This window comes from Aythya ferina, assembly GCF_964211825.1.
Source record: "Aythya ferina genome assembly, chromosome: 1".
Lineage (NCBI taxonomy): Eukaryota > Metazoa > Chordata > Aves > Anseriformes > Anatidae > Aythya > Aythya ferina.
Window position 1 is genome coordinate 68517612 of NC_140296.1, and position 27941 is coordinate 68545552.

Here is a 27941-nt window from a genome sequence, read left to right on the forward strand (position 1 = left end):
GAAAACCATTCTCATAGTCCTCACTGGGACATAATATAAATGTCCATAATATATATTGACAGTGAGGCTGGCTATTTTGGGCAGAGAAAATGAAATCCTACCAAGCATTGTGCATAAAAGTTAATGGGGTAAATGTTCCTTCCCCACCGCCTCCCCCCTGCAGTGGTTTTGAATCAGAAGCTGTAACAAGATGAAAACCTCTCTTTGGTTTTCTTGCCTCTTGTGAGTACTTGTGTGTGGGTATATATATAGTCTTGCAGAATTAATTTTTTTTTTTTTTTTCCCCAATTATAAGCAATTTTTGCAAAGGAATTGGTGAGAAGCATAAAGGGTAGGAAAAGAAATTGAACCCAAGTGAAGGAAAATAAGTTATTCATCTTTCTTTTATAACACATACAAGAAAAACATAAAAAATAGCGCATGGTTAATACCTGTTTCCAGTGACAGTAAGTCAACATTTCCTGATGAGGGTTCTGGGAAAATGACAGAGTGGGGTTACATTAAATTTCTTTTCCCACATTTACATCCAGAGAACAAAAATCCTGGATAATGACTCTTGCAGGGGTGACAGCCTTTGTAGAGAGCCAAAAATGTGCTGACTGAATGTTGCTTTTATAGAAATTCACACTGTGTGGAATTTAAAACTTGTCCTGCTTGTTGATAGCAGATTGTGCAAAAGTGGAAGGAAACATTTCCTCCCTGCCTTCCTATCTCTTCCTTTTTCTGCAAAAGGGATATACTAACATATCAAACTGCTAAAAAGAGACGTAAGGAGGATATGCAGAGAAAAAGATTTGATTCCTGATATTTACGGCGGACAAAGGCCTGTGTTCATAAATAGATTCTTAGAATATTTTTGTATAATATCAAGTGAGATAAGACTTTTGTTTCTTTCCAAACAAAAATGTATTGGTAGTGGATGTGAATTTTATGCTTTTCTTGGGTGTATTATTTCCTTTTATAAAGCTGCTATTTACTGGTAAGTTTTCTTGTGTGTCCTTTTCTCTGCTCTGTTTTTAATGGCTCAACAAAGCAGAAGATGCATAGAATTGCGCTTTTGTTTTTAAAAAAAAAAACTAACACAATTAGTATATATTTTTTTCTGAATAAGACATAAAAGGCAGTAAGACACCCTTGTTAATGCCTAAAAGGAAACATATCAGGTAACTGAGAGAATAATGTTTTTCTGAGTCTAAATATGCTTTGATGTGGGGGCAAAGAAGAAAGATACAACCCCTCCATTAGCGAAGTAAGAGGAGGGTAAAGATGTGTACTTGCTTTGTTCTTGTTGTGGTTTTGTTTGTTTTTTTTTTGTTTGTTTGTTTTTGTGTCAAAAGTGCAAGTGATGAACTAGTACTGAAAGATGCAAAAGTTTAGCTATTTAGCAAATACTAAAGGTAACTAAAGTTAACAGCATTGGCAAGCTGATGACGTCTTTAGTCAGTGTATTAATGATGATCATGCTTCTGTCCTTCCATTCCTCTGTGTTAGGATGTATATGAACACTGGTTTAGCTGAGTGGTTTTATTTTTATTTTCATTTTTATTTTTAGTTTTTTCCTGTGGCTGACTTGACTGTATAGGTGAGTCTAGTTCCAAAGCAGAAGTCAAACCCGCAGCTTTCTTATTCAAATCACTCAATATGGAAACTGAAATCTTATTTGCAACTTGGCTCCCTTTTGTGTGTGTTTGTTCTTTAACCGTTGTTGCTCTTTTAATTTTATTGTGCAGGTTTTTATGTGCCACATGAGATGTTAATGTTTAGCATCCTCTTTTACCCTCTTATTACACTGAGGTCAAGAACAAAATGTACGTGAGCTGGTTCATACATCTAGGAACTTCTGGCAGATAGGAAGTTGTGGCTATTTTTGAATATGTACAGTAGCTAGTCACTATATTTGACCCTTGCCTCTTTAAAGAGAGACTGAAAATGGAGAAACGTCCTCTGAAGTTCAGGTGCATTGGTATTTCACTTAGCAGTTGTGAATTAGAGTTACTTTTTGCTGATGACTTCCATCAAGAATGTCCAAATTTGCTCATCTCCTTGTCTTGTAATTAAAACAAGCTGTGAAGTAATGTTTTATAAGGCTTATTATTATTATTATTATTATTATTATGTTAATATGTATTTCTTTGGGATTAGTATATTTAGAGGTCAGTGGCTTTCAGAATTTTAATTGGAAAGAACAGTTCAGAAGGCATTAGGTTTAAACAGCAGGTAGACAAAAGGTGTCTTTGAGTCAACCCCAGGAAAAATGTCAGGTAACCAGCAGATTAAAAAAAAAAAAAAAAAAACACCACGTTTTTAGTATTTACACAGGCTGTCACCTGCAAATCCCAGGACAGATGTCAGAATAACTTAGCCAAAAGCACAACTACTTCTGTGGCTTTCAGTTTCTGTCTTTCAATCTCCAGAAAAACATTTCATTAGCCTGAAATCTTTATGGTTTTGCAGTGTGTCGGGGAGGCAAGTTTTATAAAAGAACAGCTAAATGATGCTTCTTGCAGAAGCTGTAGAACAGCAACTCGTTTGTAAATGAAATGTTATTCCTAAGCAAATTTTCTAATTCATAAATTTTATTTCTGAGCAAAAGATTGACTATAGACACGAGCTGTGTATGTGCATTCATACTTCTATTTTTAATTTCTGGGTAACTTCTGTCTAAGTAGGTGTTATCTGACAAATGTTCAGGCAAGGCTCAGATTTAAAAATGCCCCTTCTGTTCTAAACATAATCTTAAGTAAGATGGGGAACATATGCATATGTTATAAGTGTATGTGCATATGGCAAACATACTGGAAAAGTGGTTTTGACTACGTGGAAATCTGCAAATCCGTTTTTATTACTTCCATAAATTGTTTCAGCTTTGTGCCAGTTTTTGAGCTCGGTGCCCTAATGGCACAGTATCTGCGGGGAGCGCAGGGGGAGAATCTCCTCCCCCTTTAATTTCAGAAGTCGATAGCACAGTAGGACAAACAGCTGGCTGTGTTGTTCTTAAACCAAAACCAACCCAAACCACCACCTGCCCCCACAGCACCCCCGAAGCATTATCTTCTGTTGAGAGAGCAGGGTCACAGAGGAGGGTTATTTTTAATTTTTGTGGCTTTTTAGGTGTGTCTTCTCAGAAATGAGATTTGTGAAATAGAAAGCGCTACAGAAGAGTACTGCCCCTGGGGTTTGGTAAGAGAGTGTGATGTTTGCCTCTCAGATGCAAGTGTTCAATCTCTGGCATTTAAAAATATAAATCTTTGGATTTTCGGTGTTTTAGTGAGAAGAATTTAGAAATAGGAATCAATGTAACTTTCTTAGATCTGAGCGTGTGATTTTTACTCCTCTTCTGAACACTTATAGAAGACATGCCTCCGAGTGTCTGTGTATTTTTAAATTATTTCCTGTCATGTTAGGATCACAGACCCTTCTAATTCAGGGTCAGAGAGCTCTGTTTTCTTCTACTTTCTGACTTGTAGCTATGGAGAACGGATTAATGACAAGTACTTACCTGGTTTCAGACATACTAGATAAACTGGAATTTACATCTCCAATTACATCTTAATAAATTGCAAATTGAGCTAATGTTTGTAATTTTAATCAAGTGATAATTTCTGAACTAATTTTGTCCCTGGCTGGTGATGGATTTAATGTAGAAGATAGTGCTTACTGTTTATTTCTCCAGTTTCCATCTGAAGGAAGGTTTGAAATGTGTTGATGGATTGTTACATATTCATTTAAATGCATTAAAAGGAAAATAGGTTTGTTAAAAGTGGCATTTGAGTAGGTGTGATATGTAAGTAGTTTTCAGATAGTAATCTGAATAAGCTCCTCTGCAGTCTACTAGAAAAAAATGTCAAGGAATAATTTTTCAAGCATTGATACCACCTAGTGGTAAAAAAAGATTGTTACTTATTTGCATAGCATGTGGATTTGACATCAAAAATACTATCAAGTTTGTGCTATATATAAAGAAATGTAAATTACACCCTGTCTTTTGTAACATTATCTACAGGTGCATAGTACTGCAAAAACTATTGGAGAGGGGATAGTTAGATTTCTAAGACTTGCTCTTCACCAGGTGATATGTGTAGGGATGGTTTTGACACAGTTTTTGACATACTCTGCTCCATTAAACCAAAAAAAAGTTCATTAAATGCACATCTGAGTGAGGGTAACTTTGTACAGGTTTAAAATAATAATCCTTCTCTGTGTATACCTGTAAAAATGATTTTGTAAAAATAATAATCTGTCTTTGGAAAATAATTTTGTATCCAGATAAAGTTAGGCTGTGTGTATGGGCTGGGCGTTCCTGGCACAACCATTAATGAGAGTGTGCAGCGAACCAGAGCAGTGAACTGCTCTTGGGGAAAACTAGCCTGGCAAAAGAGTTGCTGAAGATACGTTCCCTGACCTGGCTCTGAACGGATCTGCAGAGTTCATTCTGCTGGCACAAGGCGGGGGTGACCCATGGTGGGAAGCATCTGTTACTTCTTATCGTCAGCTGATGTAGGTCCAGTATAAAAGCAACATCATTGTAAAACATACAAAGTGATTATTAACATATAAGGTTAAATTATTAACACGCACAGCTAAGTCTGACTGATGTATGCAAGCTGTTTCTCCTTTTCATTTGCAGGTACTTGTTTCACAGTGGCAATCCAGAGCACCCAGGAGATATACTTCTAAACACAACAGTGGAAGTTCTGCCTTTTCAGGTATGAATGTATTGATTTGTCTCTTCTCTATTATAGGATAAAAGCAAAATCTCCTAATTGTATTGATTTTTCTTTTTTTTTTTTCTTTTTTTTTTCTTTTTAGCTGGGTAAGGGAGGCATGAATGCTTCTTTTATAACTGTAGGCTTTTGATGCTCTCATACTTTTTTTTTTTTTTTTTTTAAAATTGGATCTGTTCACAGAAAGCTAATGGAACTATTCAGATGTTCATTTAAAGTATAGCCTGCTGTATGTGCTGTTGGTAATTTGGAGGTGAACAAACTCATTTTCTTCCAATTCACTGTTACTATTTAAAACAAAAAATAACCAACCAGTCTGCCATCTCCAATGTATTTTGGAAAAAGGGAAAGCTATTTCAATCTCCTTTATGACTTATTAAAAACAAAACAAACAAACAAAACTCTTGGTTCAGGAATTGACATGCATCTAAACCATACCACAAATACCTTATAGGTACTTCAGTATCTGGATTCTCAGACTAAGTCTGAATTTTATTTTAGGAGGGCACTATACTGTCTAAAGTATATTCTTGCTTGAAAGCAGATGATACAGGTTCTTTGTCTTCAACTGAATATTGTACCTGCACATTTATATCACAAAAACTGTGTGTGAAGATTAAGACATTACTTCAAATAGGTTTATTTTATTTAGTCTTAAAACAGCAAGTATTTGTCTTCTCCCATACACCTCATGTGGGTATCTTAAGATTTGTGCTTTAAGTGCTATACAAAAAACAACCAACCAAACACAAATGATCATGGAGGTTCTTTTCACTATTCTTGTAGTCCACTGTCCTGGAAGTGAGAAAAAAAAAATAAAATACAGATTTCTGACCAGCTCCATCTCCCAGAAGAAGTTTGATTGTAGTTACATGACATGATACCTGGGCTATCATGTTGTACTATATAATTTAAACAATTTTGCTTCTCAAGACCTCAATACCTTATAGGTAATTCAGTGTCTGGATTCTAAATCTGTTCCTTTCCTCTGATAACTGATTTTTCCTGATAACTGATATACCTTTCCTCAAGGAAATATATTCAGCCATAAAACCAGCAGCAGCCCTTCCCTCATCTGGCCCCAAGATATCACAGAATGGTTATGTCTGGCTTTTGGATGCCCCTCAAATGGGGACATCCATTAAGCACATAATGCTCCCAAATTTCCCTTGCTATTGATGCAATGTTGGGAAAGGTGAACAAGAAAGTATGTACCTGGCCAATTCCTAAGCCATTGGTGTTACCAGTACAGAGACAGCAGCTGCAGAACAATAGGTGCTGTTTTGAGAGAAGGATTTCTCCACCGTGGACTTGAGTAGAGCCAGAAGCCCATTTGTGTACTTCTACTCTGATCCCCCATAACCAGAAATCGGGTTGGGGGCTGGAAGAATCCTTAAAAAAAAAGTGTTCCTAGACTGGATTTGTCAAGGAAGTCAAGCAACACACTCAGTAAATAAATAAAAATCCACCAGAGCAAAACCAAACCAAACTGCTTTTCAGCACCGACCCTTCAAAGCAGGAAACAACAAAAAGCTGATGGATTTAATTTCCTGGGCCTGTCAAGAATTTTTAATTGATTCCTAGGAAATTTTTATGGGGGTCTTTTAGTATTGGGTCATGTGATTCTGCTTGCAATTTCCAGGCTGTTTTTGAAGCTCTGGTCTACAATTTCATTTTTCTGTTCTTATTAAAGAAGTTCATTGATATCCACTCTTTTTAGTAAGGTGGTGATAATTGAAATGCTTCCCTTGCTGGTCTGAGGGCTTTTCATTTTGCCCAAATTCTTATATCAAAACGTGAGCTGCAAGTTTCATTTGTCATGAGAGAAATCTGGCTCAGACACAGGAAAAGAAGGCAAGGTTTTGCCTTTGCTTTTCTTCTGCTCTGTGTGCCAGTATCTGCTGTGTATTCTGTTCACGAGGCAATTAGCATATCAGTTAAGTGGGGCACCTGAACTACTTCCTTTTTCTACCTTGAAGCCAAATACAGTTCTGGAGCACTGCTGCTTTTTCATTTCTGTGTTGGTTTGTCTGAGGCTATAAGTAACTATTCTAGGCTTGTTCGTAATTATTTAGAATGGGTGGATGCTGGATACACACTTGACTTTCACTGGCAAAGTTGTATGTCAAAATAAATGATCTTATCTGTGCTCTGTTGTCGTAGAATGAAGAATTGGTATTGAGCAAAGAAACCAAAGACAAACGCCTAGAGGATGGTTACTTCAGGATAGGTATGACACAGACAGCAATGCTTTTCTGTTATACATGTAGGAAGACGTATTTTGTTACTTTTGCACACATTGAGACACTTTAATTAAAAACAAGACAAACCTAAAAATGAGTTTTTTCATCCTTCATTTTGGGTGTGTGACCTTGTGTAGGCTTTCCTTACTATTGCTTCCGATATTTCTTCTTTGAGACTGATGCTCTAGCGCCACTCTCATTTGGATTGCAGCTACACACAACTTTTCTGCCAGAGCAGATCCACTTAAGTTAGTGTAGAGGCATCTCCAGGTTGCTTAAGATCACCTCTTATGTCCTGTGACTGCACAAGTGCCTCTCTGTGAGCTGTTGTGCTCGAGTGTGTGCTGTCAGGGTCTGGGCTTGAACCAACCCTCCAAGAAGACGATCGGCTGTCTCATCATGGGATGAGATTGGCGTTTCCATGGCCAAGCAGCTGCTGGGGCAAGTGGCAGGATACTTGTTGCCAAGGAGGAGAAATTTTACTCATGGGTAGTATTCTTGGACATAGGTTGGGCATCCCTGTTACAATGAAAGCAAGCTTTTTTTATCATATGCATGCTTTAAGTCTAAATTCTAACTAGGCTTTTCAATTGGATTCTTATCCATCCTAATATAATGGAGGATTCTTTAAATGGGAGTACATTAGGCGTGAATGGTATCCCATGTAGATGCATTTTTCTGGGCATAGATTCTGTACTTTGTTAACAGGTGTTAATGGAAGATATACTTTCACTTCTTTCGCAGGGAAATTTGAAAACGGTATAGCTGAAGGAACAGTTGACCCCAGCCTAAACCCTGTTTCGTCATTCCGGCTTTCAGTAATACAAAATTCAGCAGTATGGGCGATTCTGAATGAGGTGAGAGGTGGTATATTTTTTAAAAAATAAAAAGGCAAATGTGAGATTTCATTCTTTCGGTGTGTTTGACACTCAGAATTTTGGCTAGCACTGAGAACATTTACCTCTGATTACTAAGAGAACCACAGTGTCCTTAAAATATAACTTTCTTTCTGATTTCTTTGTTTCAGATCCATATTAAAAAGATTACAAACTGATCATCGAATTCTCCTCTAGAGGAAAAAGAAAGAATCCTTGAAAACTTTTCCTGTAAAATCTGACATCCTTAACAAGTCATAAATTGAAAATACTGAGCATGCACCTTATCCCAAATTTCTTTCATTTTCACTTGAACTCTACCTCTTGTGAAATCTACTGTAGATGAGAAGATTGTATTTACCCCTTCTTGTCTGATCCATCCAGAAACTGATGCTCCACACTGATATTGTTCATCCGAGGCCTAGGTTGCCCTCCACTTTAATGTGACTTCACCATCTTACGGTTGCAGAACCCTACTACACTTAATCTGTACTATTTTGATAGTATAGTAATATAGAGAAGTTGTACATATTGTTACATTCCTGGAAGAAGAAGAAAAATATAATTATTGTTAAATATGTTTTATGAAGGGGGTACTTTCGGAGTTCCATTTATTTTCTATAACAAGAACCCTCTTTTATAGATTGTCAGGGATATATATTAAAAATGTTAGGGATATTTAATTTATTAAAATAATTTGAAAAGTACATATTTTTATGCAGTAAAATTTTAAATTGATATAGTTTTTTTTATGAATTCTCTAGTTTAAGTTATCTTTCTACATTTTTCTTTGGAGATGCAAACATAAATTAATACCATATTTCAAATATACTGCCATGTTTAAAAAAAAACAACTAGATTAAGTTTCTAAATTATGTAGTTTTGTACACAGAATCTGAATTATGTTCAGTGGCATTAACAGAGTTCTGAAGAGCATTATTCTTTGGAGCTATGAATTTCCACTATGTACAGTTTGTAGCCACATGGAGAGCATGTTGAAATGTCTTATTTCATATTATGTACTAAATCTGCAGTGATTTTAGATTTAATCCGTTGCATTTTAGAAGGATTTTTCAATTCCTAACTGTTCTTTCTTAAAAAAAAAAAAAAAAAAAAAAAAGAAGAGGAAAAAGAAAAAAAAAAATCTTTTTAGACATTTCCTAGCCTGGACAAATTCATTTTCTGTACTACAAAAATCAGTCCCCAGCTTTCCTTGGAGTGACAGAGGTTAACCTCTTTAAAAAGAGTTAGTAGTAATTAGGTATACTTGATCTACAGCAGTATCCTCTTAAGCAGTTATTGCAGTATTTATTTTAGATACGTGCCAGTGAATAGTTCTGGTTTACTTTTATTTTGTTCCATTGTTCAAGAAAAAGGTTTCAGTTTGACTCTTTTTATCGATCAGTGTAATAACTCGCACTAATTTTACTAAGAACTGAATTTGGCCTCAAGTTAGTACCCTGCCTTTTCGTTTCAAGGGAAACAACAGTGATCTTGAATCAGAAACTCCGTCAGGAACATGAAATGGTTCGGATTAAATCCAGAGTGGATTTGTTGCAGTACTAATGCTGCCACTGTTCTTGAGTTCTGCTTAGGTGCTAATGTGTAAAGGACACAGGCATGGGAAGATTTAAGTTACCCAGTCAGAAATGGTCGGGAAGGAAAGAGGCAGGAGCTCCTCTTCACTAGGAATGAAGTGCCTGAGTGACACTGGAGGGGGGCTGCTGTCCTGGCTTGGGGATTCTCAGCTGCTGTGAACCGGCCTCCTTGCGCTGACGTCTGGAAAGGTGGCACAGTTCTTGTGGGGCGGAGGAACTCCCTTATCCCCAACAGCTCTGTGGCCAGGGCACAGACATGGAAAACTGCTGCGGGGTCCCTAAACTAGGGCAGGGATCTTGAATTTGTGTCTCCAGCAGGAATGTTCTAATGGGTTTGGTCTCTTTTTCATGACCTATTAACAAGGATTAGGAACCTAAACCTGAGTCTTCATCAGTGCAAGCTGAGAGCCATCACCACTGGGATATGGAGTCAACTTGTGTTTTCTTCTGCCTTCCTGGCTAATGGTATTTTAGGCAGTTCAGCAGTATTCAAGTTTGTAAGGTTTGTAAAGCTTAACTACTTCTACAGACCGTAGTCATTTTCTTTTAGCTATGTCATCTGAGAACACAGATTAGATTTGTACACGGAAGTAAGATCTTCTATTTAGACTAACTGGTGTAAGTTGAAAAAATAAGGAAGCTACTAAGCAGGCCTTGTTTACTTTTTTTCTGATTATATCGGATGCTATAAATAAAATATTTTACCTGCAAAGCTTGCCTTGCCCACAGAGACTGTGGACAAGCTAAGCACTGGCCTCATACATAGAGTTTATTCTTGAAGTAAGGAAGGTAAGGTAATAGGCTCAGAATCCTACCCAAATCTAGCCTGGTATGATGCACAGCCCGGTTTGTTGTATGTACAATGCTATTCCATCAAATTATTACCAGTGGCTTTTTATCACAGATAAGCTAGCAAAGGTCTAAGGAAGTATTTCTGTTTTCTTCTCAGCTGTGCCTGTGAATGAATGATGCAGATGAGGTAGGCTGTAGCTATTTACTACAATTTAGATTGCAGAAGTACATTAGATACTGCAGTTTCTTAAAATAAGTAGTTCTGTTGGTAGTGGCTTTCATCGTTTTCTGTGAGTTTGTAAGTTTACTGGTACCATTTATCAAGGATGCTGTGTGCTTACTCTCAAAGCACCACCATTCCTGATGTTTCGTAGTAGTTAAGATGAATCATTGAAAATACACCTAATCACACTGAACCCTTCCAACACTGATTGCAGAACTCTGGTGTTAGCATTGTATTTAGATCTCAAGAACACCAAGATGAAATGTATCAGAAGCAACAAATTAACTAGTGCTTGATAAAGTACAGTTGGTTGGTCGGTTTGCTTTTCATAAAGGTTATTGCGTTTTTATTGCATTGTGCTAGAAGGAATTGGAAATACTCAGGGCTCCTTTGACACTTGCAATGTTCTTGAGCATCTGTACTATTGAAATAATTGTGCCACATTAATACAAATCATGTTCTGGAGATTCAGGTAAATCAGGCTTGGTGTTTTCAGGAAGTTCTGCAAATTTGCTTGGAAATTATCTCTACAGACAGCTATCTTGGGTTTTCAAACTTTCAAATTCTCATCCCCGTCAGTCTAATGAAGTGCAAGTCTCCTTCCTGGAATTATGCTTGAAATAAGAAAGCTTCAGCTGTTTGCCTCAACAGTGACTAGCTTGGGTCCTCTGTGACCAGATCTGCTCCGAATGGGCTCGTCTGTCTTACATATGTCACACGTTACGTTATTACCACAAGAGTTCCTCTCAGCACCTTAAACCAATTACCTGATTTTGGGGGAGTTTTTTCCTACATTTAGTTAACTTCAAACTATTTTTGTTATGGTCTTAAAAATCCCCAGTAGGTCAGTGGATCTTATAGTAGTAATCAAGTAGTAGAAAGTGATTCAAAATAAACTGCATTATGCTATTAGCTCCTTCTGATGTTGTTAAAGCCTCAGAAAAGAAGCCAAAATTATTACCCGAAAACTTCATTTTCTGGACAAATTATTCTTAACTTCATGTATTAGATGATAAACAGAGCAGCTGATTACAGCACTGGCTTTTCTGAGCTGATCACGACTGCTCTGAACCAAGGAAATATAAGACTCAGTATAATCTTGCTTTGCTCGTTTGGTGGGTAGACTTGTTGAAACTTTTGTGAGCAGGATGTGATCCCAAGATAATACTTTAAAAACAAAACAACTGAAGAGTATTTCTAAAACTCTGTGTAAGGCTTCATGCTTTTGCAGACGTCTCAACCATTTGTTGGCATTGATAGAAAATATTCCTATAGGCACATTTATTGTTTCTTAACGGAAACATGGCTTAGAAAAATTAAATGTTTCCCATAGACCAATGACAGACTGGACTCTTGTTATAGCACTGCTTTTCTAGCTCTTCTAAAAGAAATTTTTAAATATCTTGAGTCAGTTACGAGCAAAGCGATTTATACTTTGCCCATGTGATACGTGATTCCTTGAATGGGCTGGAGTATGACTAGTCTTTGGCAAAACCATATGAATTTGTAATGTTTTTCTTTCATATTTTTTTTTTTCAAATATGTATCATTTCAATAGTGCTTGTTTTTTGTTGGAAATGCTGCAAATGAAATATTGTAGTAATTTGTAGTTTGCTTCCAACTTGGCAAAACATTAATTTTCTAAAAAAGAATCATGTTTTTTCAATCCTTACTCCTCTGAAATAAATCAGCCTTCAGTTCTATATTTGTTCCTACCAGGAAGGATGTGTTATGGAAAAGCTAAGGCAAGTAACTGTAGTAGTAATGGGAGACAGCCCTACGTTTTATATCATTACAATCACCAGCATAACGCTGAAAGACTTTTAAGCAACTGGTGTTTTCAGGCTAGCATTGATTACTCATTTAAAAACACCCCCCAGCCATAATGAATTGTTCTTTGAGTGTTGCTTTTTGACCCTGGTGTTCTCCTAAGGGTTTTGCTGATTCCTACTGCAGACAGTGAGCAGCTACCCCTTCAGGGAGCTTAATTTTGAGATCTATGAAGCCTTGTTTCGAGGGGACAAACTCCAGTATCTCTAAAGGCCCCAAATCCTCCATTGATTACAATGGTATCACACCGGAAGGCACTAAACATGGAAAACGTTCAGAGCTGAATGTCCCTGAGTGGGTGATGGCTGGTGCTAGGATTCCTGGTAGGGAACGCTGCACAGTTTAGGCCGAAGCTGCCTGCAGGACAGGAGCTCGTACGTTTAGCCAGGGCAGATGAGGTGGTGACTGGAGTCCTTAGCCTTCCCTGGATCCGCGGTTCAGTGCTCTCCTTCTGCAGAGGGGAACTTCGCTCGGTGTCTGCTGGGAGGGGAACACGATTCTCTTCAAGCCTTAACAGTGGCTGAAACACACAGTACTGTAAGATGCACTGCCAGCATATTTGGTATTTTAAGGTAAACATGGCTTTTCCTTAGAGATCAAGTTCTAGTACTGGAATATTAAGTCTTACTGTATCCAGTTTACTCTCGCGTTGTTTTTGAAACTGAATCCTAGTACTCATGTTTCATATTGAACACAATCTTTGGAGAACTTTCATCTTCATTTTCCGGAAGGTGTTTGTGACGGTCAGTTTATACTCCTGCCTTGTGGACTTCACAGCCGTAGGCATTGCCATAAGCCTGTGTGGCCAAATTAACTTGGACTCTCCTTCCCTTCTCATTAACACGCCACTCGTAACAGTGGATGTAATAATACCCAGTGGACTTCTTTAGATTAGGTTTAAAAACTTGCTGCTATATTTGGAAACCTGATATGGGGTCATGTTAATTGTGCCTTTCATCAATGTTTCTTCTGTGTGCCAGCATTGTCCATGTATAGTTGAAGTAATCACGAAAATAAAAAGTGATCTAAAGTTCTTTCACGAAAGGAAAGGACGGTTCTGTACCTAGAGCTAGTTGTTGCTTTACCACTGCAACACTATTAGGAGTTCTACTTTCACGCAATCCCGAGGCAAGGTATTCCAATATTCTTCTTCTGTAAAACTGCTCTTTGGTGTCATTTGAAACCCTAGCAACGTAGAGCTTCTGCCAGTATGTGTAAAATAGCTGCAGTAAGAGTTACGCTAAATAGACTTGTTGCAGTTAAATTTAAGTTACAGTGTACAATTGTTTTTAGGAATGTACGGCAAAAGTATTTGAACAAACTTGCTAACATGTTTACTGTTGTAAATATTTTAATAAAAATGACACTTCAAACTTTTTTTTACACAATTATCTACAATAAAGAGAAATTTACAACCATTTACAATAAGTTCTCAACTGTTTTTCTTTATCATCCAGACAGCTAAGATAAAACCAAAATAAACGTTAGATTGGTGAAGTCCTGGTTTTATTTCACTCTGTATTTATAGAAGGAACAAAGCATCTTGGTGAAGTTCCATCCACATGCTAAGGAGATCAAGTAGAGCATGATGAGAAGTGCAAAAGGGTACAAAAGAATAGCTGTGTTCTTCAAAAATGGTAATGCTGCAAAAGAAACAACAACGAAGCGTGTGTAAAGTAGTGCTCTTCCAAAAAAAGGTGCTTCATCTAGAATGGCCTTGGGGAAAAACAGCAAGAAAAAATGGTGCCCACCCCTCTGCCATATTTCTTAGAAGAACAGGCTGTTCACCTCTATCCTTCCAGTCCTACTATCACCACTGACTTAAAAGTACTTGACTTAAGCAGTACAGGTAAAGTCCCAAGAAATTGTTTTACCTAAAACTGTACACTTCAACTCGATACAGAGTTTTTATCCAGTGCAAACATTTTGAAGTGGATTTCCAGAGGAAAAAGAAAAGCGAGTTAAGTTGTTACAGGTCTAAAAGAACACCAGGCTGGTATGGTGATGAACATAAAGCCTGCAGCTCCTTACCCACCTGAAAATGTACATTTTTGTCAAACTTCTTTTACCAGGGAGAGTAACTTCAACACCCAGCTGAGCCTCTGCTTGACAGATTAACAGACTCAACTCAAATAGACTAACATGATGCTCTTCCTTTCAGTCAGATACTTACCACTGTATCCCAGGAATGTCACATAGATGTAGTAGCCAATTGCAATCAGCCACAAGGTGTTCCCCACAAAATATCCAATGACTGAGTCAGATATGATGACATCTGAAAGAAACAACTGCTCTCAGCTGTTGCGGTTGAGCACGATTTTAGAGCAGAGAAGACACAAGAAGTCTACTTACAATTGATGAAAAACAGCTGGATGAAGTGCAGAATGACTAGAAGTGGATAGAAGGCATTCAGGTGAACATCAAAGGCATATCCCCACTCTACGTCATAGTCTCTGTTCTGCTGCTTTACCAGGTACTTATTGGAAATGAACCTACACGAAGAGACATTTGAGAACACAGTTAACGCAGAGCTTTGGAGTTGACTGACAAAACACTGGCCTGAGAGTCAGCCACACGTGATCCTAACTCTGTGCTCTGAGGGTTCTGTTATATGGGAGAAAGACACCCAACAATGAGCACTGCTGGTGGTTTAGACTACAGGACAAACCTCGAGACTTTACATTTTCTTCAGCTTAAGGTCTAGGCATCAGAAAAGTGATCTCTTTTACAGGCGGAACAAGAAATCAATACGTGCTCAGAAATAAGAAGTTGAGACTGCAGATTTTGTGGTAAATCTCCCTGAAATACTCTTTGTACCAAAAGAGGGGTCAGAAAGAGGCAGACCCTGGATGCAGAGTAAAGCAAGGCAAGAAGAGGTTTAGATTCATTGGGAACGCGGGAAGCTTTTGCAGAAAAGGTGAGTCTGTACAGGAAGAAAGGACTTAAACCAAAGTGGAGCCAGGTGACTGGTATTTAGGCCTGTAGGAAGCTAACTCAAGGACAGAGGAAACCCAGCAGATGCAGAAGTATTTCTGGTTTGGGACAGCATAGCCTGAGACACAAACTGCTGGAGGAGAAGAAAGGTATTACTGATTCTAGGAGTCTACTTCAGGAAGTGTTACACTGAATGCTCCTCCTCAGGCACTTTATGGGCTAATGCCCCAGACAGGACAGAAGATGAGATGGGCCTTTCATCTGTCAGCTGCCATTCTCATATGTATCTGATTCCTGACTTTTCCAACTAAGGTTGGAAACGCCCTCCAAGATCACCTGGTCCAACCACCCCCCTGCCACCACTGTCACCCACCAAACCATGTCCCCAAGCACCAGGCCCAACCTCTCCTTGAACACCCCCAGGGACGGTGACTCCACCACCTCCCTGGGCAACCCGTCCCAGTGCCTGACTGCTCCTTCTGAGCAGAAATGTCTCCTCATTGCCAGCCTGAATCTCCCCTGACACAACTTGAGGCCATTCCCTCTGGTCCTGTCACTGGTTCCCTGTGAGAAGAGGCCGACCCCCAGCTCCCCACCCCTTCCTCTCAGGTAGCTGCAGAGAGCAATGAGGTCCCCCCCAAGCCTCCTCTTCTCCAGACCAAACACCCCCATTCCCTCAGCAGCTCCTCACAGGCCTTGTGCTCCAGGCCCTTCCCCAGCTTCATAGCCCTGCTCTGGACTCGCTCCAGGGCCTCCATGTCCTTCTTGTAGCGAGGGGCCCAAAGCTGAGCACAGCACTCAAGGTGTGGTCACACCAGAGCCGAGCACAGGGGGACGATCACCTCCCTGCTCCTGCTGGCTGCACTGTTCCTGATACCAGCCAGGATGCCGTTGGCCCTCTTGGCCACCTTGGCACACTGCTGGCTCATGTTCAGGAGAACATCAACCAGCTCCCCCAGATCCTTTTCCTCTGCCCAGCTTTCCAGCCACCCTGCCCCAAGCCTGTAACGCTGCCTGGGGCTGTTGTGGCCAAAGTGCAGGACCCAGCACTGAGCTATGTTGAACCTCATCCCGCTGGCCTCTGTCCATCAACCCAACCTGTCCAGGTCCCCCTGCAGGGCCCTCCTATCCTCCTGCAGATCGACACTTCCCCCCAGCTTGGTGTCATCTGCAAACTCACTGGGGGTGCACTCAATTCCCTCATCCAAATCATCAATAAAGATATTAAAGAGAGATATTGCTTATAGTGGAAATAATAGCTAAAATCTTCAGCAAGAAGGACAGACCAATTTTATACCACCCTACTTAAACATAATTATCCTCAGGTTTATGTTGCTTAACCAAGCTATTCAACCAAATTAAGGAATGAAGCTTCTTTTTTGATCACCAACTTTCTGATCTGGAATTATTGCTGAAGGCCAACCAGCTCAGGAAGAAAGAACACAGAATGAAATGTTCATCATAAGACAGACTGATTATTAATCATCTTCTCCAGGAAACAGTAAAGAAAACCATGCTTTTTTTTTTTTTTAATAAAAAAAAGCAAATTCTAAAATAACTCTATCAACAGCACAAAGCCTTTAGTCAACACTACAATTTACTTTATAATTTTGCCCCAAAGAGGGAACCAAGTGTCTTGCAAACAGCAGAAGACTATCAGTGTCCCAACAGCAATACTGAACTCAGTTTCAGACGTTCATACTTACCACATTAAAGTTGCTATCAGGAGACCAACACCTACACAGTCTATGAATACAACCCAAAGAAGCAGCTTGATTGTTTCAAAAAACCCCATGTCCAGCACAAATCCAAACCCTACAGTGGACACTGAAAAGAGAAAAAAAAAAGATTATTGAAGTTAACTGCAGAAAAGAAAGGATGAGACTGTAAATCAATATTCTTTTTTGAGTATGCTGTTAGGAAATCTCCAGTTTTCTTTTTCACCTTGTGATTTCTTCAGCCCAACAGCTCATTTTTTTCCACCAAATACTAGGTGCATCACAATTAGTTTATAACTCCTTTACAAATTGAAGAATGCTAATATTAAGCCCAAGTGCGAATTAACACCAAACCCTCTTGTCCTCCCAACTATTTTAAAAATTCACACAACGCTACAGCAGAATATTCTTTGTTTCGTAAAAGCCCATTGTTAACTAAAACCATTTATCTGGTGATACATATTTTGATTTTGGAGTTAACAGCTTTGATATAAGTAACAGCAATGTGCTATATAGAAGAGGGTAATACTTCTTAGGGAGTTTTCAATTCAGTCTAACAATTACATGTGAGAGACTGTGTGTAGTTGGGCGTGATGATCCTTATGGGTCCCTTCCCACTCGGGATAGTCTATGATTCTTTAGTGTACTTCTGCAATATACAGAACGTCTCTTAAGGCCTATATTGCAAAAACAGTATAATGTTCAGATAAACCAGATGCTCAGTACTTTTTAAGCAAAGCCCTGCTACGTGACGTGGCTTTTGTTATTGTCTGTGAGGTTACAGGGAAGCAGCTGGTTTGGAATACAGGAAGAGGCGAGTTGAAATAGATTTGTCCAGAAGAACTACAGCTATGCTGGTGGTTTTCTAGCTTCAGAAAGGCCTTTTTTACTTTACTCTGATTAGGAGATACTCCACACTGACTGGCCTTTCCTCCCCAGGGGCCAGAAGGGGCTATAAAGGCGGATCCCCCCCGCACTCACCGCAGAGCCAGACGCTGAGCAGCACCAGGAAAGCGGGGTCGTCCCTGGCCCACTGGTCCTTGGTCTGCTTCCTGTAGTGGAAATTCCTGTAGACCCTCTGCGGCGAGGTGAAGAGGTAGAGCATCTGCCAGAGGGCGAACTCGAAGTCCATCTGCCTGAAGTGCAGCAGCCTGCGCAGGTACTTGTGGCGCTTGGCGCCGGCCGTGTGCCGGGCCGCGTCGCGGGGGCTCAGCGCCCCGTTGCCCTGGCTGCGGGCACCGGAGGAGGTGGTGGGCAGCATGGCGACCGGGACCCGTCCCCACACCCGCACCTGCACCTAGGGGGGGAATTACCACGGCTTAGCTCGCCTCAAGCAGGCCCCGGGGGGGAAGGGGCGAGCGCGGGGGCCGCCATTTCGCGACCCCCCCTCCGCGGGGGCGGCCATTTCGCGACCCCCTCCCCACCCCAGCACGTCGCCCACCCCCCCTGCTCCCCATTTTCCCCCCTTCTTCCCCCCTTCTCCCTCATCCCCCAGCCGCAGCACCCCTCCCCAGGGCTCGCACCCCCTCACGGCAAGGCAGAGCCGACCGGGGACGGCGGGACCCCGGCTCTCCTCAGCCCCTCGGGGAGCGGCAGCGGGGTCCCCCCGGCGCCCCCCACCTCACCCGCAGTCTCCTCCTCCTCCTCCGCCGCCGCCGCCCCGCGCCTGCGCCGCGCCCGCTGAGGGAAGCGCTAAGATGGCGGCGGCCGCCTCAGGGCGGTGGCGATGGCGGTGGTGGCGGTGGTGAGGGGCGTCGCGGTCAGAGAGAGCGCTGAGGGGGCTGCTCCGAGCCGCCATGCCCAAGTACTACGAGGAGAAGGAGGAGGACGGGCGGGCCTGCGGGGGGGTGCGGGAGGACCTGAGGCAGTGCCTGCTGGAGAGCCCCTGCGTGCTGCAGGTGAGGGGGGCACCGACCCCAGCCCTTCTCCTCAGCCACAGCTTCCCCGAGCTGCGGGGGGTCCGCGAAAGATAAAGGCAATAACCCCTTTTTCTGTCGCCCAACAGGAGAACAAAAGCCCCAAGCAATGCTTGAGGGAAGGACACTGTAGAAGCTTGCAAAACACGTTTTTTGCGTGCAAAAGGTCGATGGTAAGTGCCCGTGTGGCTTCTTCCGCTAGCAGCCGGGCTGCTTTCTGTCCCTCTCCTTGATTATTTTTTAAACAAAACACTTCAGTAAAGCTGGTGTCACTAAGCAGGGCAGTTCTTGCCTCTAAATCTCCTTTAAACTTTGAATATTGCCCACGGTTCTCATTGAGAACAGCACACTTGTAGAGCAAATAAGCTGGAAGAGAAGCACATTTACATTGAATCAGACTTAAAATGTGGCAGCTAAGGTAAATGGGTTGCACATTCTCAGTATTGCTTTCAGTAAAGCTTTGATTTAAGCACTATTTATGGATCATGTAGTCTTAAGATATTGACTTAGGCTAATATTTTTTTTCTGTGAGGTCACTGGAAAAAATGTGTGTAGAGAATTCTGTAGTTAGAAGGATGTCCTGCTGAAAGGGACTTTCACCACTGCTGCAGGCTTCTGCATTTGAAGGTAGGCAGTCACTGGTGGTTTTTTTTGTTTTTTTTTTTGAGGACTCAGAAGAGCAGGAGTTCCTGTTTTTTATTAAGTGAGCTGTCAAGAAAGGTAGTGAGAAACCAGTTGTAAAAATGTAATTAGATGATGTTTTCCCGGTTTTGGTATGAGTTCCTTATCCAGAAACACTTTGCTTATGTTTCCGTAGCATTTAAAATAGCTGAGTCATGGTAAAGGTGGTATCAAAACTTTGTAAACACTAGTAATAAAAGCTCCCCCCCTCCTTTTTTTAAGCCACTTGTGATACCTAGTGGGGGATATACAGCTGGAAATCAATCTAAACATCCCATCCTGTACGAAATGCATTAATCCATATAGTGACAAATTGTTATTTGTATGGACATAAAGATATGCTACGTATGTGATACTTCAAATATCTACCATTTGATACTGCAGCTGCAATACACTTGTCTTTGGATGATGGGTTTGTGTTTCTGTCTGTAGATCATTAAGCAAGCCTGGTGAAACAAATGTTCTAGCGAAGTGTCCCAGTCATGTGGGAAGAGGCCTTGCTCTGACCTGCTTCCATTTAACTACTCTAATTCTGAGGATGAAGAGTGATGTTTTTCCTGTCCTCTTAACTCTGTAAATGGTTGTGACACTGCTTTGCCAAAGCTGTTACTTGATGTAACAGTGAGGCCCAAAGAGTACTTTATACAAAGGTAGAAAATAAATGCAACTGTAAACGTTAGTACACTTCAGACATAAAAGTAGCAACGGTGTTTAAAACAGAAGTTGCTTGGTTATTGGACAAGCCCATTGCGGGTTAGCTCTTTAATTTTGCTGCAGCTCTGAATTCTGAAAGAGGGTCAGTTATTGGAGATAAGATACTGCCTTAATCTAATATCTGGATGTGGCTCAATTGCAATCTATATCTGCAGTCTTCAAGACTATCTAAATTCAGAAGAACTCTATCAAGATCAAAGTATGTTTTTCTGCTTTACTGGGAAAGAACTTGCAATTTAGTTTCAGAAGGGGTTGCGTGAGAGATTATATTTTAGCTTTACTGACTTGCCATCTATTAAATGTTGTTTTTTATGACTGCCAGGAATGAACTTGAAGTTTTAATAGGCTGAAAATTTATTTCAGTTTTTACTGATTTTTTTTTTTTTTTTCCCAGACACTTCCTGTGTTTGTTATCCCTGTCCTCACTGACATTTCCAGTGACTCTCACTGAAACCCAACCTGAATTTTCCTCATTCCACTCATCAGTTGTTTGTGGGGAGAAAAAAAAAGAAAGCTCTAAGCAGATTTACACTCCTTTGTTTTCATGTGTTCCTTGCCGGCCCCCAATGCTGTTCTTTATTTGTGGTGTTATAGTGTTTATTTCAGAATGCACAGGGTCCTTACCACTTCATTTTAACTTTGTATGAGATTTAAGGTAGTATAATATCTGTTTAACTGGATGTCGTGGTTTAACCCGGCTGGCAGCATTCCACCAGCTACTAGGAAGAAAATTAATTCTGTTCTAACTGAAACCAGGACACTGGAAAAACCATATGACTTGTTGGTTATATCACTTATTTTCTGTTCAGGGACTTCTGCCTTATTTTGTACTTTATGCTATTTTTTCACTAGTAACATCAGGATAAGTGCTCTGAAATATTTCTTTTGTAGAATGTAGTGGGATCCTAATATATTGCCTTCAATTTTCAGTTGGATGCCAGGGCGAGATTCAGAGGAAAGAAAGGGTACTGACGTCCTCGTGGAAGAGACCCAGCTGTGGGAAATCAGGATTCATCAGCACGTTAACTGAAACAGAGGCTTAAGTAAGAAGATTGTATCTGCTGCGTCCTTTAGTGCAGTATTTTCATGGAAAGTATCTACTGCTGAGAATTGTGACAGATTGACCTGGATGTGCATTTAAATGTTAAAAAGAAGGCGTGCATAAAGCTGCAAGTTCTGGCCAAAATGGGTACCTGTCATGCACTTGTAATAAAATATGCAAAATCCAGAGTAAGCTGCAAAAGTTATCGCTGTGTTTTGAAGTTAAATTTCGGTTATACCAACTCTGATAAGGTATTATTTGCAACTGTAAAACAGAATTACAGACTTGGGACTGGTATGCCATAGGATACCTCAGCACAGAGATGATTCTGGAGTTGATGTGTTGACCAAGGTTGTGAAACCTGTGTGCAAGCTGCTTCCTTCCCAGTAGGTTTGTTACACAATAACCCTGCACTAATAGGTAGGAGTGGTGATATTTTGCAGTGCCACATGATCAAGGATGGCATCTTTTCCCTTGTGCTACAAATGCCTGTTAATATAATGTTGGTGTGTACCTGTTCGTTAGCATGGTCTAGTTGTCAGATTGGACAACTAGATTAAAATCTGGTTTCTCTAAATTAAAAGATGTCTGATTCATCTTATGGTAATCTGTTTTCTCATTGTATTGATCCAACAGAACGATAACGTTATTTTGTTCAGTAACTTGAGTGCTGAATGCCAAGATATGGCTAGTTACATACTGTTGGGTGGGGGAGGAGGGAGTTCCTGACAGGCCAACAGGTAAGGAGACCATAGACACTGTCACTGTATTCTAGAAATACTTACAACAGTTTTTTAAGCTCCTCTGAGATGACCCTGGACCATTCATTTGCATTATTTTTTCAGGCAAGCGTATGGTACTTATCCTAACGTATACACAAACTATGGGTGATGATTTGGAGTTCATTGTTTGTTGGAAATTGTGTTCCACAAACTGTGAGAATGTTTCTTGTTTTCTCTTTGTCACTTCTCTGAATTCTTTGGTTTGCATTTATGGGTCTAAAATGTTCAAATTGCCATTCATGTTCAGTTAAATTTTAACTGGTTTCTATTAGAACTTAAACTCCCACTTCCCTTATATATTTTTTTTCTTTTGCTCAAGAAAAAAATCATGTAACTCCATAAGTTATGGAACAGATGCAGTGAAAAAGTGAATGAATGGAGGAAAATGATTTTTCCTTTATGTTGATCGAGGATGACTGGCAGATCTGTCTGCAGGATGGCAGTGTTCTTTAATATGTAGGTAACATCCACGTTAGTCTCTTGCCACACCTTGGTAAGGAAGCAGGATTTATGGGGGTAGCAAACATTAAATAGCACTAAAGCCACGACTAGTCAATATTTGCAACTTTTATTTAAGAACTTCTTTCTGAAGAACATGTTTTCTTCCCTACGTTCTTTCCTTCCTTACCTGCCTTTTGAAGCCTCTAAGAAATAAGGGATAATATAACTTGTAGAAACTCAAATACATTCAGACAAGCTGATTAGAAGCAAGATGAGGAAAGAGTGAGAAGGGAGAAAGCCATGGTAACTTATTTTCTTGGCTAAAACTTGTAACCATGTAGCTAATTTGCATCCAGTCTGAGCAGATGGATGCAACACTTACTGTTGCATTTCATCAATGGTAAAATTGATGACTTCTGTGAATGAGCATGTTGATGATGTAATTCTGTCTTAAGCAACTTCTCCGTGATAAGTCAAAGTATGTTTATTTTGCTTGTATATGTAGAATTTGCATATTTTTTGCAATCACATCAACACTGATGTCACAGTTTCATTTTCTGATGATCAAGTGAAAACTAGTTCATTTGTTGAAGTGCTGCAAACCTGTGTTTTCCACAATCTAGGTACTGTATTATTTATATATACTAAACTGCTAAATTGATGTGATATGTTTGAAACATCTTAACTTTGCCCAGGGAGGTGGTGGCATCACCGTTTCTGGGGGTGTTTCAGAAAAGGTTGGACGTGGTGCTTAGGGACATGGGTTAGTGGGTGACATTGGTGGTAGGGAGGTGGTTGGGCCAGATGATCTTGGAGGGCTTTTCCAACCTTAATGCTTCTATGATTAGTGCTCTAATTTCAAAATATTACTCACAAGCCTCCTTCGGAAAAAGGTAATTAAATGGGAGTAAAAATTTGAATCTAGTTGGCAGATAATTGAATGTCACTTAGAGTGAATGCTACAGAGTAGGAACGGGATGTGGTTTGGTACTCAAGGAGTCTTCCACTGGCTGCCTTACCGCAGGGGACTACAGGCTCGATGCTTCATGTGGTCTGTTCCTTTCTCTCAGCCCTAACCACTGAGCTTCACCCCATGGTGCTGCGGAAGCTCCTTTGGGGAAGGAGCAGACAGGAAAGCTCAGGCAGGTGACTAGCTGAAGCTATTTTTAGTCATTGGCTTGATCATTGAGTCATTTGGTTGAAAATCCATCTAGCATTTGGTGCTGAACGCTTCAGGATTTCATGAGGAATTTAACAGAAGTCTTACAGGAGTTGATCTGTTATAATTTTTTTGGTGTCAAAATATCCTAATGGTTCACTAGGTTATCTGGACCACCATAAAAATGTGTGTACTGCATATCTAAATACTGACGTGCTCAAGAGACTGTCATTGTTCAATTCCAATATTGTGTAACATCATGTTCTGTCTAAAAAATGAGTAATTATATAATTGCCTTGGGAGTTTAAGCACTGTTCTACTTGAAAGCTGTTAGTGTTTCCTCTGTGACTTCTAAAAATAATTTGTTTTATTAATGGAAAGCCCTAAACGCTCCAAACTTGTGCACATGATTGCAGCTTTCTTCTATTGCAGAAAAATGTTTTCCTTTGAACGATCTGACATTAAGTCTTGTGTGTTACGCTATTCCACTGTTGGTTTTTTATTTTATTTAAAAATACAGATTTCCAACCCGTGGAAGGTTCTGCAAGATTGACCATGTAATGTCTGGGAACTTGTGCAATGGGACTGCTGAGAACAAAAGGTCAAAACGGTGCCCAAAGGCTCTTGGGTGTTTTATAGCCAGTCCTACACTCAGTGGTAATAATTCCTATCAGGGAAGTGCAGGATGCAGCTTGCCAAAGCCTTTCATTGCTGCTCTCACTTCTCCCGTTGGTTTCACGTGGTGGTGCAGTTCAGGGGTGCTGGATGCTTTGAGCTCCACGCTGCAGACTGGGGCTCGGCCGATGTTGGGACGTGTCTGTTGTTACTGCATTGCATTTTGTCAGGGAGCCTGCTCTCTCCTTGCTCCAGTCCTGCAAACACTTCTGTATTTGCGTAGCTGTATGCACATACTGCAGAGCTACTCACACATGATCTCAAAAAAAGGTTGCAGTCACGTACTGTGGTTTCAACATTTTTAAGACAATTGTTGCTGGTTAGGATAAAGAGGTAAGCATGTTGTTTAAGCAGAATCTGTTTAATGAAGGCCCACCTGTACGTACTGAGGCATGAAAGAAAGGGGTTGGCATTTAGGAAGGATGCACTGAGTAACATTTAAGTAACACCTCTGAAGAGGAAGGACATGGCGTCTTAAAAATAATCACTACTTGAAAGCTCATCCACTTCCTGAGCGCGTGTATTTGTATTACAGAAAGCTTCCTTAGTTACTGGTTGATGCAAGAAACAAGTTATGTAGCCTTTCTTCGCTTCTAAGTTTCTGGGGAGTAGCAGGTTGGATGATGGAGCCTGAACTTTTGTAAGGTACTTCTTAATTTATTTTTCCATTGTAGACTTTTTAAAAATCTTACTTGAGTGGAAACCCACCACAAACAGGACTGACACCTCATGCTCATAAGAAAGGCGCTTATTGAAGTCATCTTCTAAAAATTTAGCCCCAGAATGTAGGTGTTAAGTGGTAGCTGTTGTTTAAGCCTCTTGTTAGAAAACTCTGAAATCCAGAAGTGCAGCAGCCTTGCTGACGTGATGAATTTCAGCAAGTACTTCTGCTGCCTTAGCAGTTGATGTGATTGCTTAGGTTACGTATATTTATTGTATATGTGTATATATATCGACCATTGTGTAAAACTAAGATCATGGCAGAGTTTTCCATCATAAACTACAGTTGACAGAACAGTAACCAGAAACTTTAAGATCCTTTCTCCTTTCTTTATCCAAATGTGCATGCTGAATTTTTGCTTTATCTGTCTCTGTCATGGTTTTGCTGCAGTTATCTTCAGAAAATTATTTACCAATTATTTCTATAAGTGGTGCACTCCACGGTGACTTACTTAGTTGACTCTATCCGGAAAAAAATCTGTAAACATAGAAGGTAGCTTCTTGAAGTGAACTGTGCTTTCTTTTCAGTATTTACAGCAGGTTGATTAATAATGCCCTTAAACATTGAAGGGAGAAGCTTAATAGCTGCTTAATGATGTTAATAACAGGTGATAGATTTAAAATGTTGATGTATTTAACAGATAAACATTGAATTTATTTTTATATCAAGCTGAGATGTTTTTTCCCATGATGAAACCTTTCATGTGCTATATTTTTACTTTTTTTTTTTTTTTTTTGCAACTAGGTACTCATGGGCTGCAGTGAAACGGAAGGGAATAATTTCTTAAAGATTTTCAGTAGCAGAGGAAATAAGTTAATCTCTGTGACTTGGTACAAGATCTCCGAAATGATTTTTACAGTATTGCTACTGTCACTGCAAAAGGAGATAGGGAGAAAACAGTGAGTCTAGGAATTGGTTTGTAATTCATAAGTTTTATCATAACTGTGCTAATGTAAAATTGTGTTGTCCTTCATTATCATGAAGGATGAGGAATATATTATTTTTCTGACAATGTGTTTAAAACTAAATAAAAATACCATAATATTTTTTGAGGAAATGCATACATTGAGTTCCTAAAACCTTGTGGTATGCCTCTCTTAGTCCCATCACAAAACTGTGGTGGTGTTGTAAGGAGATAAAACCCTGTTACAGGGGTTTTGAGTGATCTCTGTATATGTAAAGTCCTCTCTTCTTTCTTTGTAAACTATTGATTGTGCTTCTTAGGTGTGTGTTGTGTTTTGTCCCAGTGTGAAGTTGGGATCTTGTATTCAGTTCCTTCTCCATTATGACCCCGATTCCATTTTCAGTCACAGTCCTTCTGTCTGCTGTTTTCCCAGTACTCAAGGCGTGGCTTTGTAATCTTCGCCTGGACGGATAGCCTATAACCTGAGATTCGCTTTTATAAAAAAAAAAATCTCCTTTGCAGATCCCACACGGCAGGTTTGGGGTACATCCAGGCAGCTGAGCGCCTCCCTAAACCCCCGCGGTGCCTTTCCCCTCAGCGCTGGGGTTGACCAGGCGGCCCTGCGCGGGGTTGACCAGGCGGCCGTGCGGCTGCGGCTCGGGGCGGGCCGTGCGGGGCCCGCAGGGGGCCGGTCCCGGGGGCGGGGCGGGGCGGGGCCGCTCCCGGTGCCGTCAGCAGCCGCGGGCTGGCGGCGGAGCCTGGGCGCGGGCCGGCGGCGCTGCGGAGGTGAGCGAGGGGCGGCCGGGGGGCGGCCATCCTGTGGGGGCGGGCGCCATTTCGCCGGGTTTAGTGCCCCCGCAGCCCCCGCTGGAGGCAGCGCGGGGTCGGGGTAACGCAGCGCTTGCTGCACGGGGCTGTGGTACCGGGCTTGGCCGTGCTGACAGCCCGCAGGGGAGGTTGTGCTCCTCGAGCAGCTGAAGCAGAGGCTTCTCGGCTGGTTTTATGCCCTCAGATGGTGAAGCGAGGGAGATAAGCTTGCACAACCCTGTTGTCGTGGAAACCGGATTATCAGTTTCCCCCTTGAGGAACCGCCGTGTGCTGGGGCTCGCTTCAGGAGGTCGTGTTTTAAAAAACTTAGCAGGGTTTTTTCCTGCATCTGAAGGCTCAGCTCGGTGAGCTGCCTGGCTTCTAGGAACTTGTCACGTTCTTGTCATTCTCCTTCAAGCCTCTCAGACTCTCAATGCAGATGCTAGGTGGAAGCAAACGTGGGCAGGGGATGGGCACAGACCATTGTAGCAAGAGCTTGAAATTCAGTATTTATACATTTAGAAGTCTGGCACTTTCCAAACTTTGCGGTGGATGTGGCCTCTTCAATTCACCTCTGCCCGTTGGCAGTACCCAGGTGTTACCAAGTCACAATTTCAGCGCTGTTTGCAAGTATCCACCTCTAGGTCGTATGCGTTTCTCTCAATACATGACGGTGTTGCCAGTGGTTTAATCTATTTTTAAGCTCTGATTTAACTTAATCTATAGCAGATGGCGGGTCGTAAGGGTCCATGGAGAAACAAAGAACCTTGCCAAAATGTGACAAGGAGTCGCGTGATCTTTGGAGGGTGGCTCCTGCTAAGATTAATTGCCAAAGACAGTGATCAAGCCTCTGCAAAAACTCCTTTAGTTCTGTCCCACTTGCTGTCAGCTGAGTCAGAAGGCATCAGCTCTCTTCCCAGGCTTGTTTTAAATGTTCCTTCAGCTGTTGCTAGAGTAGGTACCTGCTGGGGTGGTAGAATTTTTGGTGTTAAGATCTCAGATATATTGAAGGTTGAACATCATCTGCCATCTCTTAAACCTCTTCAAGACCAGTCTGGTAATGCAGGTGCTGTATTCACGGGAAGAACTTCTCCCTGTGGAGCAAAATGAGCGCTAGGAGAAGTGGCTGCTCTTATTTCCTACATGTTCTGGTCTCCTTAAT

General features: G+C 40.9%; 4 protein-coding genes across 19 annotated transcripts in view; 3 read left to right on the plus strand and 1 right to left on the minus strand.

Annotated features, from left to right (window-relative positions):
• Positions 1-13713, plus strand: part of MGAT4A (alpha-1,3-mannosyl-glycoprotein 4-beta-N-acetylglucosaminyltransferase A) — a 73953-nt gene extending 60240 nt beyond the window's left edge. For all 3 annotated transcript variants that reach the window (XM_084519658.1, XM_084519660.1, XM_084519659.1), the window contains exons 13-16: positions 4628-4706; positions 6888-6954; positions 7712-7824; positions 7995-13713. In XM_084519658.1, the coding sequence (XP_084375784.1) occupies positions 4628-4706; positions 6888-6954; positions 7712-7824; positions 7995-8021 (286 nt within the window). In that variant the 3' untranslated portion in view covers positions 8022-13713. The remainder of the gene's footprint in view (positions 1-4627; positions 4707-6887; positions 6955-7711; positions 7825-7994) is intronic.
• UNC50 (unc-50 inner nuclear membrane RNA binding protein) lies at positions 13619-18596 on the minus strand. Its single transcript, XM_084519695.1, has 6 exons — positions 18461-18596; positions 17919-18234; positions 16926-17046; positions 14638-14777; positions 14459-14560; positions 13619-13928 (listed from the first exon to the last, which is right to left on the minus strand). The coding sequence occupies exons 2-6, from the start codon at positions 18196-18198 to the stop codon at positions 13792-13794; spliced, it is 780 nt and encodes a 259-aa protein (XP_084375821.1). The 5' UTR covers positions 18199-18234; positions 18461-18596; the 3' UTR covers positions 13619-13791.
• Positions 18535-21897, plus strand: COA5 (cytochrome c oxidase assembly factor 5). The gene is made up of 3 exons (XM_084519705.1): positions 18535-18835; positions 18943-19026; positions 21179-21897. Exons 1-3 carry the CDS (start codon positions 18734-18736, stop codon positions 21218-21220), a joined length of 228 nt encoding a protein of 75 aa, XP_084375831.1. The 5' UTR covers positions 18535-18733; the 3' UTR covers positions 21221-21897.
• A 4785-nt stretch (positions 21898-26682) lies between these two features.
• Positions 26683-27941, plus strand: part of INPP4A (inositol polyphosphate-4-phosphatase type I A) — a 110257-nt gene continuing 108998 nt past the window's right edge. For 5 of the 14 annotated variants that reach the window (XM_084519539.1, XM_084519543.1, XM_084519530.1 and 2 more), the window contains exon 1: positions 26683-26758. The gene's annotated coding sequence lies outside the window, so the exon portion shown is untranslated. The remainder of the gene's footprint in view (positions 26759-27941) is intronic. The other 9 variants (XM_084519532.1, XM_084519541.1, XM_084519542.1 and 6 more) reach the window with 3 other exon arrangements.